This window comes from Lepus europaeus, chromosome 10 (assembly GCF_033115175.1).
Source record: "Lepus europaeus isolate LE1 chromosome 10, mLepTim1.pri, whole genome shotgun sequence".
Taxonomy (NCBI): Eukaryota; Metazoa; Chordata; class Mammalia; order Lagomorpha; family Leporidae; genus Lepus; species Lepus europaeus.
Genome location: NC_084836.1, coordinates 108,252,248 through 108,264,922, shown reverse-complemented (window position 1 = coordinate 108,264,922; position 12,675 = coordinate 108,252,248). Strand labels below are relative to the sequence as shown.

The 12,675-nt window shown below is 47.2% G+C and overlaps 1 protein-coding gene across 3 annotated transcripts in view; it reads left to right on the top strand.

Annotated features, from left to right (window-relative positions):
- The window catches only part of CHD6 (chromodomain helicase DNA binding protein 6), a 240,612-nt gene that overhangs the window by 183,314 nt on the left and 44,623 nt on the right, over nucleotides 1–12,675 (top strand). For all 3 annotated transcript variants that reach the window (XM_062204213.1, XM_062204212.1, XM_062204214.1), the window contains exons 25-27: nucleotides 1,614–1,717; nucleotides 4,157–4,286; nucleotides 5,937–5,997. In XM_062204213.1, coding sequence (XP_062060197.1) covers nucleotides 1,614–1,717; nucleotides 4,157–4,286; nucleotides 5,937–5,997 — 295 coding nt within the window. The remainder of the gene's footprint in view (nucleotides 1–1,613; nucleotides 1,718–4,156; nucleotides 4,287–5,936; nucleotides 5,998–12,675) is intronic.

Here is a 12,675-nt window from a genome sequence, read left to right as displayed (position 1 = left end):
AACATTTGAGGATTTCTTCTGTCTTTGACCTTGTGGTGTATTTGCCTTGGTGTACCTTTGTGTTGTAAATTCACGTTTCCAGAGCTGTGGAGGCTCCCAGGATCCCAGCAGGTGAGGCTGCCCCCGTCTCCTTCACCTTCCCCAGGTCTGCAGTTTGCTCAAGCCCCACACGCTCAGGCCATTCCCAGTGAGCACCAGAACTGTTGGTGTTTGCACCTTGCTTTGCAGTGACCTGGGCTGTCGTTCCTTCTTTCTCTTTCTTTGCATTGAGCAATGGCGGCTACTTTAATGGTCACAGGAATACTAAAGAAGGAGAGAGGGGCAGAGACAGCCCTACCCATGGGACAGCTGTGACCAGGGTCCTTCCTCACAGTAACTGTTACTACCCAGTATGCTTTCTGGAGTCACTGTCGTAATTTCTAGCAGGGATAGGAGGTTGTGGTTCCAGTAGAAAGGTTTTTTTCAGTTTGAGTCACATGGGTGCAGCAGAATTCAACCTGATAGCTCATGTCAGGCGTCACCTGGCAGAAGACACATCTGCTGTCATGTGCTTTCTTAGACATGTAGAAAGTGATAGGTGGTGTTGGGTAGAACATGGAGAGTGTGAGTCTGTTTCCACCCCCTTTCTTGCTTCTCTCTCTCCCACTGGTCTTGTTCTGGTTTAATGCCCTGTGGAGCAGTTGCCATGAGGCGTAAACAGCAGTTCATCCCAAAAGAGTTATTCAGTGGTGGTACCACGCTGGCAGGGCAGTGCGTCCCTGGAAAGCTGGGGGCTAGGGAACACTGTATCCCCAGAGGAGTTGGGCCTGGCAAGGGGCAGGCAGTCCTGTGTCACAGTAGATAGAGACTGCTGCCTTGAAAGAGCAAGGAGTCCAGACGAGTCAGACAGTGGGCTCAGGGGCCATGTGTGCTCTCAGAACATGGATGCACACGGAGGGATTCATGGAACAGGCTTGCTAATCCTCACATGTCTGCACCCCAGGCAAGTTCATCCTTTTAACCAGGAGAAGTACAATTTGTGATCAGCTTTGACCCAACAGACCGTTAATAGACCCCTGCCAGGAGTTAATTGCTGTTGTGGCATTTGTTCTCCAAAAGGCCCTTTTTGTACCCCTGACTGTACCTGTGCAGACTGTTTGGTTCTCCAAATAGTGCTTGGGATCTTTACATGTTGAACTAGGATGATTTAGGCATTATGAATTTAAGCATTCAGTCATGAGTGAAGTTCTACCTTCAGGTGCCCCATATGTATCAGTGTCTTTTGCTCTGGTTCTCAACTGAAGGTACACATCAGAGCTGCCTAATACATGTAGATTCCAGGGCCCTACCCTGGACCAGCTGACGATGGCTTCTCCAAGCGTTGCTTTAAGACTCATCCGTCAGTGTAGTGTGCAGTCCAGGAGTCAAGTGCGTACACTGCATATCTCCCCAGGTGGTTCTACGTAAGGACCAAGAAACATTAACCCACAGCTTTCTGCGTCATTTGGTTTGTTCCTTCAGCATCTCAGTATGCAACCAGGAATGTGGCTTAACACCGGGTTTGGGCCAGTAGCTTTTGTGTTGTTTTCTGTCTGTGTTGAAGGAACTCTGAGTCCACACCCTTCCTTTCACAGGGACCTGGACGTGCTTCTGCCCGACATTGACTACGTGGAGATCCCAGTGGACTGGTGGGATGCTGAGGCCGATAAGTCTCTTCTCATTGGTGTGTTCAAGCATGGTATGTATTTTAGTGAATGTTTTCCCTTCGGAGCAGTTCCTCAGGAAACATGAATTCAGGCACTCTGGTGCAGCTCGTCATATTCCTGCAAAACTCGATCCTCAGAAAGTGGAGCCTCACCTCCACCGTCTTGGAATCTTGAGTGACATGGAGATACTGTGACCCTAGTGTTATTGAGTAACTTGTAAAGGGCAGCTGAGGCCATCAGAGACTTGTTCAGTGTATATCTTCATCACTTGCCTGTCCACACTGGTATGCCTGGGACTGCCTCTCTCCCATTCATTCCTAAAATCCCAATGTGTGGCTGAGTTCTGGCCTGTAGTGGGTATCCAGTGTTTTCTGAGTGAAAGAACAAGTGAACAGAAGAAAAGGCTACGTTTAGCATTTCACACATATACAGACTTCTGAGATCATTCTAAATAACCTGCATATTCCTAGGCTGTATCTTTTGCCCCACTGGTGCAAAAATGGAAGCATAGAAGATGGCATACAATCTTTTAAGTCATAATCAAGAGACTAAAGGGGTCTGAGAGAAGTTTGTGAATGGCATGGAAAACTGGAGCACTTGCCCATTTCTTCACTTCAGGCTGTTAAGCCCCTGTACTTGCTGTCAGCCAACTGCCAGCTGTGTTTAGATAATAATGAAAGTCAAATAATAGTCACCCATAGTATGCCTGATACACACCCTACCTGCCAGGTGATGGTAGTCACCCATAGTATGCCTGATATACACCCTACCTGCCAGGTGAGGATAGTCACCCATAGTATGCCTGATACACACTCTACCTGCCAGGTGAGGATAGTCACCCATAGTATGCCTGATATACACTCTACCAGGTGAATCATGTAAAATTTAAACTGAGGAGCAAGGTTTAGAGTGGAAAGAATTAGGTACACACCTGCATTAGCTGTCAGCTTTGCTGCTTACTAAATATGTGACGCTGGGCCAGGTCTGACCTCAGGTGAATGATAGTCTCAGTCTAAGGGGCCCACAACGCTTTGTCTCCTAGAAAACACAGTGTTGGTACTTCACCTCCCATTGAAGGTCAGGGTAATGGGATTGATCATTTAATCACTCAGTCTCAGTGTTGGTACTTCGCCTCCCAGTGAAGGTCAGGGTAATGGGATTGATCGTTTGATCACTTAGTCTCTTATCAGATATTGCAGAGTCCATCTAGGTGATGTGTGAGGTCATTTCCAGATGTGAAACTCTACTCTGAAGTGGTTATGAGGTAGGAGGAGAAGTTAATTTGTGTTTCCTGAGCAGCACACCTGTGAGACCTTAAGATGATGTCGCACCCGTCTTCCAGCGTCCCCCAGACCACCAGCTGAGGTAGCTTGGTGTTGAATGTTAGGGCCGAGGAGTGGATGGCAAGAAGGTGATATGTCCAGTGCCTGAGGTGCCTCCTTGTGGTACAGGGTGACTTCAGAAGATGTGCTGTAAAGGCGGGGGGAAAGACAGCCCCTGTACTCAGTGCTCAGCATGGAGGAACTGGACCTACGTCATCCTTGTAGACCCTGGATAGGGCCAGACCTATTTAGTCCGATTGGTTATGGAGGAGGTAGGAGAGATGCCTCATGGGCCCATCCTTAGTGCCTTCCAAAGTCCAGTGCAGATGCTACCTCTGATGGTTGCTGCCCATCAGACTTTCCGTGACCAAAGGCTTAGGCCTCTCCTCATCTGGGTACTATTGGGTACACCTGACTACCCTTGTCTGGTCTTACCGCCCCCTCCCCCACCATGGCATAACCACCAGGGGACAATGAAATTCCCAGGTCCCCTGCAGCTGGCGGAGATGTGATGCTCAGCCATTTGCAGAAAGCCGGGCAGCCTAACGTTCACTTTTCCGGGATCTGTATTAGGAAGCCCTGTCGGCCTTGCCTCCGTGCCTTGGTCAGTTGTGAGCTGGGATGCTGCAGTGATTTTCTTTGTTAAGAAACACACAGCTTTAGTCTACTGTAGACATAGCCCTGCCTCAGTGAGAGGAAGTAGCTATGGTTCTGTCTCCAAGCCAACCCTGTTAGAAGCACTGAGTATTTGGTTGAAGCTTTAAAGAGAAAATAAAGGAAGAGGAAGAAAGCAAGCCTCTGTGCAAAACCTCTGATGCTGTCGACAGCTCTCAGGTGCAGTAAGTGCCTGTGGCCCCTCAAGGGCAGCCTAGATTGAGGAAATTTCCTCAAGACAAGATAGAGATTTCACTGTTTCTCCTCATATTTTTAGAGAGGGGCTTGTGGACTAAGTGCGAGCCAGGAGTGTGCTGTAGCTCCAGGATCTTTCCCTGATAGGAAGCCTTACAGGATCTGATTAATCTTAAATAAATGTTTCCTTTGTTTTGTTTTAGTTTTTACTTAACAAGGGAAATAAATGACAGTCTGGGGTCCGAGGCTCATTTTGTGAGTTCTGATGTGGCTTCTGTGTTTCTCTTTATCCCTGGTCAGGTTATGAGCGGTACAATGCCATGCGAGCAGACCCAGCACTCTGCTTTCTGGAGAAAGTTGGGATGCCAGACGAAAAGTCCCTTTCTGCAGAACAGGGTGTCACAGATGGCACCTCAGACATCCCCGAAAGGTGAGATGCCACACAGAGCAACTCCATGTGATGTCATGCTACTCTGACCCCTTCTGCCTACATCCAGTGCCTTCCTGTGTCTGCCTCAGTGTCTGGTGTCTCCTTTAAACCTTGTCACATGTGGCTGCCTTCCAGAGTTGGTACTCTGGTTATACCCTTCTAGCTCTAGGCCTCTTCTTTGACTTCTAAGCACTTTGAGCCCAATGTCAGTTCCTGTCCTTCCTGGCTACCCCAGGCTGCCCACAAATCCTGTAACCAGGTTTGTCTCCTGTCTGGTTGAGGATCCTAGAGGAAGAATTCAGACTGCTCTTAGCTGGCAGAGAACTAAGCAGAGGCACAGGAGTATAGGCTTCCTGACCTGGATGCTCCCCACATGAAATTCCAGGATTATTTCAGGATCGCCCAGTCCATAGTTAAGGCAGATTTAGGAGCCACTGCCTGATGGGCGTGGCATGCATTTCTGTCCTTGGGGGTGTGCAGAAAAGTGTGGAAGCAGCATTCCTTTGGGTTGTTTTATTTGCTGTTGACCTAGTGTTACAGGAAAACTAAATTAACTGTAGTTCTCCGAAATATATATTTTGTTGGAAGATATGACATTGATCTCTTCACTGTTTGACTCAGTCTTTTCCCCTAAAGTAGCAAATACTGCTTTACTTGCCTGGGACTGTAACCAGGCCCGGCTGTGAGTAGCAATGCTAGGAGCCCCTGACTGTCCACTGAGGCTTGGAAAAGCTAAGATGCATTTTCTGTCTGTCCTTAAGCCCTGGTGAACACTTTAGCTGCCATAATATTCTGTGCCCCAGAGGTATTTCCTGTGGACAGATAAAAAAGGTGCATTCTGGGAGATGTTAACAAACCCCCAGGTAACTTGTGATCCGAATGTTAGATTCACCAATTCAAGGAAAACACCGATTCAAGGAGAGGTACCTGACTGTGACATGAAAAGCTCATGCTTTTGTGGGGTGTCTGCTCCCTCTGTGGCTAAGGGTGAGGATAGGAGACTGCTGCGCCTCCCGGACCCGAACAGAAGAACAGGAACATTGCAGATTCACGTTTAAAAGGAAACATGAAAAACAGACATCAGCAATAGTTAAGGTCACAGGAGAGAAGCGTTAGGCAGCTAAGCCAGCAGCAAAGCATCCAAGGGGTAAAGAGGCCAGAATGCCCTTCTGCAGTGCCTGCAGAGCTCACTACCCAGAGGCAGCTCTTGCCAAGTATAAGTGATTCTGGGGAAGAGGCGTCCTGAGGTCTGAGATCTGGGGTGGGCACATCAGGCCACACTTGGTTTGCACGGGTTTAAAAGCCTGTTCTTTTATCAGAGCCACATATTCAGGCAACCTTAGATGGACAGTTACCACCCTTTTTTGCCAGTTACCACTGAAAAGTGGCCTCTGAACCTGGCCTGAGATCATGAGGTTGGAGCCCACGTTGCTCTCTCAGTGGAGTGGGGCCCTTGCCTGTAGAAGTGATGACACTATCTGATGATGGTGTCTCCCATGGTCAGGATCTCCCGGAAAGGAGGGAAGGACTCAGATGTTGAGCGGCAGTAGTGTAGAGCTCAGGGACTTGGGTTTTCTTGCCAGCATCCTGGTTACAAAATAACTCTTGAGTGGAATGTGATGCTTTGTTTATTTCCTAACTTTTATTCAGAGGCAACATGGACAAAGAAGACAATACTGAGGACAAATTAGATGGCCTCCAGAAACAAACGGTGAGTCAGGCGTGCTGTCAGTCGCACTGTCTTTCATGTCAAGAGAGAAATTCCAGTCTTGGTGGTGGTCTCAGGAACTGCTCTGCATTGCTGCACTTGCATTCCACGTTCCTCAGCATTATTACAGAACATATACACTGTGTTGCATTTCTACTCTAATAAACTTGCTATAGGTTTTTTTAAGTTTTTATTATAAAACTTATATATAAAACTATAGGTTTTTTTAAAGTTTTTATTATTTATTTATTTATTTATTTATTGGGATGCCAGCACTACAGGCAGCAGCTTAACCTGCTGTGCCACTGCATCAGCCCAAATGTAATTGTTGATACATTTCTTATTGTTTTCTGTTTTTCTTATTTTGTTTTATTTCTCCTGTCTCCTGGGCTTTAACATTTTTTGTTAACATACCATTGTCATTTATCTGTGTTGGGTTTTTGTAGCATTTAGGTACTGGGTATTTCATTATAGATGCATAATGTGTCACAGTCTATCTGTGGTTCTCAACTTATGAAAGTTGGGCTTAATGATTTTTTTTACTTCATGATGTTGTGTGCATTCAGTAGAAACCATATTTTGAATTTTGTTTTTTCCCCATGCTAGCCGTATGCAACATAGTGTTGGTCAGCAGCAACCGCAAGCCACAGTTCCTGGTAGTCACTCTATCATGAGGGTAAACAGTTGATACTCTACAGTGCACTTGGTTGCTAAACTGTGATGTTCAGTAAGTTAGATGGGTTCAGTGCAGTTCAAATTAGGATACTTTCAACTTTGAGCTTATCAGGTCATAAAACCATAAGTTGAAGAGCATGATTTTACCAGTTAAAAGTTAAGTGTAGATACCCTACTTCATCCTTTCCCCATTTGTAGTATAATTGTCATAAATAATTATTCTGCATAGGTTTAGAATCATATCACATAATGTTATAATTTTCACTTCAACTGTCAAATATAATTTAGAAAACTGTGAATGTCGCGGCCAGTGCTGTAGCGCAATGGATTAAAGCCCCAGCCTGCAGTGCCAGCATCCCATATGGGCACTGGTTCAAATCCTGGCTACTCCTCTTCTGGTCCAGCTCTCCGCTATGGCCTGGGAAAGCAGTAGAAGATGGCCCAAGTTCTTGGGCCCCTGAAACCATGTGGGAGACCTGGAAGAAGCTCCTGGCTCCTGGCTGTGAATCAGCTCAGCTCTGGCCGTTGCAGTCATTTGGGGAGTGAACCAGCAGAATGGAAGTCCTCTCCCTCTCTCTCTGGCTCTACCTCTCTCTGTAACTCTGTCTTTCAAAGAAATAGAATAATTTAAAAAAAAAAAAAAAAGAAAGAAAGAAAGAAAACTGTAAATGTCTACAGTATTTGTATTTTTTAGATTTTTTAAATTTTTTTTCATTCAGTTGAAAAGCAGAGTGACACAGAGAGATAGATCTTCTATCAACTGTTTCACTCCCCAAATGCCCACGACTGCCAGGGCTTGGCCAGGCAGAATTCAAGAGCCCAGAAGTCTCCCACATGGGTAGCAGGGCCCAAGCACTTGAGCTATCATCTGCTACCTCCCAGGGTGATTTAGTTGGAAGCAGAAGTTGCTGGGACTCTAACCAGCACTCTGATATGGGATGCATCCCAAGAGGTATCTTAACCAATTGTGCCCCAACACACACACACACACCTACCCATATTTTTGTTTACTGTGTTCATTCTGCTGCTGCCATTCCAAGATTGCTTCCTTTATTGTTTTCCTTCTGTTTGGGAAGCCCCACAAGCCATAAAAAAGGTTTATTTATTTATTTGGAAGGCAGCAGAGCATAGAGCATCAGGGAGATGCAGATCTTCCATCACTGGTTCACTCCCCTAGATCTTCCTTTACTGGTTCACTCCCCAGATGGCTGCAATGGCCAGGTCTGGGCCAGAGCCCAGTATCCAAGAGCCAGGAGCTCCATCTGCATGCCCTACATGAGTGGCAGGGCCCAAGTACTTTGGCCAGCTTCTGCTGCCTTCCTTGGTGTACTAGCAGGAAGCTGAATTAGAAGTGGAGCAGGGGCTGGTGCTGTGGCGTAGCACACAGCTGCAGTGCCAGCATCCCATATGGGTACCAGTTCGTATCCAGGCTGCTCTGCTTCCAATCCAGCTCTCTGCTATGGCCTGGGAAAGCTGTAGAGGATTACCCAACTCCTTAGGCCCCTGCACCAGTGTGGGAGACCCAGAAGAAGCTACTGGCTCCTGGCTTTGGATCGGCTCAGCTCCAGCCATTGTGGCCAACTAGGGAGTGAACCAGCGGGTGGAAGACTTCTCTCTCTGCCTCTCCTTTTCTCTTTGTGTAACTTGCCTTTCAAATAAATAAATAAATCTTTAAAGAAAAAAAAAAGTGGAGCAGCCAGGACTCAAACCAACACTTCAACATAGGATGCTGGCTTGGCAGGTGGTATATTAACCCACCACACCATAATGCCAGTCCCCCACTAGCCATTCTGGAGGGTAGTTCTGGTGATGACAGTTCTCTTCAGATTTTTTTTTTTTTTTTCTGACAGGCAGAGTGGACAGTGAGAGAGAGAGAGACAGAGAGAAAGGTCTTCCTTTTGCCGTTGGTTCACCCTCCAATGGCCGCCGCGGTAGCACGCTGCGGCCGGCGCACCGCGCTGTTCCGATGGCAGGAGCCAGGTGCTTCTCCTGGTCTCCCATGGGGTGCAGGGCCCAAGGACTTGGGCCATCCTCCACTGCACTCCCTGGCCACAGCAGAGAGCTGGCCTGGAAGAGGGGCAACCGGGACAGGATCGGTGCCCCGACCGGGACTAGAACCCGGTGTGCCGGCGCCGCAAGGTGGAGGATTAGCCTAGTGAGCCGCGGCGCCGGCCCAGATTTTCTTTATCTGAAAAGGTGTTAATATCTCCTTCATTCCTTCAGGTATTCTCATGGAATGTAGAATTCTGGGTTGATAGTTCTTTTCTTTCAGCTCTTAAAAAATATTTTTGACACATAGGGGCTGGCGTTGTGGCCTAGTGGGTTAAGCTGCCGCCTGCTAAGCCGGAATCCCATATGGGCGCCAATTCAAGTCTTGCCTGCTCTACTTTTTTTTTTAAATTTATTTATTTGTAAGTCAGAGTTACACAGAGAGAAAAAAAGGCAGAGAGAGAAAGAGGTCTTCCATCTGCTGGTTCAGTCCCCAGTTGTCCAGGATCCAGGAACTTCTTCCAGGTCTCCCACACGAGTGCAGGGGCCTAAGGACTTGGGCCATCTTCTGCTTTCCCAGTTCATAGCTGGATCAGAAGTGGAGCAGCCAGGACTTGAACTGGCACCCATATGGGATGCCAGCACTGCAGGCAGCAGCTTCACCTGTTATGCCACAGTGATGGCTCCGGCTGCTCTACTTCTGACCAGCTCCCTGCTAATGTGCTGGGAAAACAGAGGAAGATGGCCCATGTGCTTGGGCCCCTGCATTCACTTGGGTGACCTGGACAGGGTTCCAGGCTCTTGGCTTCAGCCTACCCAACCCCAGCCAATGCAGCCATTTGGGGACTGAACCAGCAGATGGTCTCTGTCTGTAATTATCTTTCAAATAAATAAAATAAAATAAATCTCTAGGGAAAAAAGTGTTCTGCCGCTTCCTCCTAGTCTCACTGGTTTCTGATGAGAAGGCTGTTGTCATTCAAGCTGTGTTTGCACCCCTAGGCGTAAGGCCTCTTGTCGCTCACTGCTTTCAGGACTGTTTTTTTCTTTGTCTTTAATGTTCAGAAGTTTAACTGTGATTTTTGTGTGTGTGAATTTCTTTGAATTTTTTCTTGTTTGCAGTTCTCTCATCTTCTTGAAACGGAAGGTTTATGTCTTCTGCTAGAAATCTGGGGCGTCTTCAGCCATGGTTTCCCCCAGCATGGCTTCTGCCCCGCCCTCTTTCTCCTTCCCTTCTGGGCTGCTGATGGAATGCATGTCAGACCTTTAGTTACAGTCTCACAGGTGTCTGAAGTACATCTCTTAATTTTTTTCCAGTCTGTTTCTCACATTAGATACTTTCTGTTATTCTATCTTCAAGTTTATTTATTATTACCTCTTTTTCCTCCATTCTGCTGCTGAACCTGTCCACTGAGAATGTTTTGTTTGTTTTTTGTATATTATATTTTTGAAATCTGAAATTACACTGGGGGACAGCATTGTGACACAGCACTGTACCTGCAGCAGCAGCATCCTATATGGGCACTGGTTTGAGTTATGGCCGCTCCACTTCCAGCTCCCTGCTATGCACCTGCAAAGAGCAGCTCCTGGTTTTAGCCTTTTGGCAGCCATCTGGGGTAGTGAACCAGTAAATGGAAGATCTCTGTTTGTCTTTCCCTCTCTCTAGAACTCTGCCTTTGAAAGAAATATTTTTTTAAAGATTTATTTATTGGGGCCGGCACTGTGGCGTAGCGGGTAAAGCTGCCACCTGCAATGCCGGCGTCCCATATGGGCGCCGGTTCGTATCCTGGCTGCTCCATTTCCGATCCAGCTTTCCTGTGGCCTGGGAAAGCAATAGAAGATGGCTCAAGCCCTTGGGCCCCTGCACCTGTGTGGGTGACCCCGAAGAGGCTCCTGGCTCCTGGCTTTGGATCAGCACAGCTCCAGCCATTGCGGCCTTCTGGGGAATGAACCAGTGGATGGAAGACCTCTCTCTCTCTCTGCCTCTCCTTCTCTCTCTGTGTAACTCTGACTCTCAAGTAAAATAAATAAATCTTTAAAAAGAAAAAGATTTATTCATTTATTTGAAAGGCAGAGTGACAGAGAGTAAGAGAAACAGTGAGTGAGATCTTCCATTTGCTGGTTCACTCCCCAAATGGCCTCAACGGCCGGAGCTGGGCTGATCCAAAGCCAGGAGCTCCTTCTGGGTCTCTTACATGGGTACAGGGGCCCAAGCACTTGGACCATCTTCCACTGATTTTCCCAGGTGTGTTAGCAGGGAGCTGGATTGGAAGTGGAGCATCCAGGACTCGAACCAGTGCCCATATGGCATGCTAGTATCACAGCGGCTTTACCTGCTACACCACAGCGCCAGCCCCGAAATAAATAAATCTTAAATAAATAAAGTTTCCATTGGCTCTTTGGGTCTTCGTCTCTTTGCTGAGATGTACAGCCTTTTCCTTTGTGGCAGGCAGGCTTGGATTGCTCATTGGTGACTGCTTTAAATTCCTGTGTCCGATCATCCTGAGATCTCTTGTCATTTCAGTGTGCCATCTGTTGCTTTTCTTTTTTCATTCAGTTTGAGGTCTTCCTGATTCTTGGTTATACATGACTTTTGATTGAAACCTGGACATTTTGAGATACTATGTTGTGAGACTGGGTCTCATTTAAGCATTCTGTTTTAGTCCACACAAGAAATGTGTGGGGTCGGCCGGCGCTGCGGCTCAACAGGCTAATCCTCCGCCTAGCGGCGCCGGCACACCGGATTCTAGTCCCGGTCACCCCTCTTCCAGGCCAGCTCTCTGCTGTGGCCAGGGAGTGCAGTGGAGGATGGCCCGAGTGCTTGGGCCCTGCACCCCATGGGAGACCAGGAGAAGCACCTGGCTCCTGCTGGATCAGCGTGGTGCGCTGGCCACTGGAGGGTGAATCAACGGCAAAAGGAAGACCTTTCTCTCTCCCTCACTGTCCACTCTGCCTGTCAAAAAAAAAAAAAAAGAAAGAAAGAAAGAAATGTGTGGGGTCACCTTTTCTCTACACAGAGGGAGAAGAAGCTCAGCTCCCAGTCTGCTCCTGTTAACTCCTGAAGGGATGTTTCTCATTACTACTGCACAGGGATGAAAGTCCAGTCCCCCTCAGGACTTTTGCTGATGCCAGGGGTGGGGCTGGGCTCAGCATCACACATCAGAGATCAAAGTCCTGGCTCCCACTGCAGCAGAGAGATGGGTGGGGTGCCCTGTTACCACCTGGATGCAGCAGAGTTCTGGGCTCCCCACGTGACTTCTGCTGGCCTGGGTGGGGTGAGCCCAGGTTTTCTGTATTGTTGGGCCAGAGCAATGCAGTCAGTGTCTTCAAATATTCTGTGTTCCTATCTTGTCCCTTTCCTGATCCTTTGCTGGAAAAAGTAGGCTTTTCTTCTACTCGCCCTTCAGTTTTCTTATGTTGGTTTTATGTATAATGTCTGGTGGTTTGTATGGTGCTTAGAGTGAGGAATAGGTATATATACATACCCCAGAAGCAGAATTGAATTTGTAGAATTAGTTTCTGAGATTTTGCATAAACAGACTGAGACTTCACCTGTTCCCCAGCATCATATGACCAAATTTTCTGTAGCTTTGGGCAGTAAAGTAAATAAATCTGTTAGGGTGCCATGGATTCTAGATCCCAAAAGTTACTATAGCATTGTCCACAAGCAGCTCCTTTACCAGGTCCTCGTTATCCTGAGCTCCAGCCAAGAGTTATCAGTCAGTTCTTTCCTTTGCTGCTTATTCTAGCTTGCAGAATTTGTGGTATTACTTTGACCTCTATCCACTCTGATTCCTATAACAGTGGCACCAAAATGGGAAACAATTATTTTTCAAACATAAGGCTCCCTATATGCCCAAGGTTTGGGAAGCAGTGGATTGAAGCAAATTAGCATGAAGTCTCTGACCCTGGACCTGAAGGAAGCTGAACTCTGATCTTGACAGTTAAATCCAAGTTCTGCCACTCCAGTCCCTGGCTTAGAAGCTTATTTCTTTTTTTTTTTTTTAACTTTTATTTAAT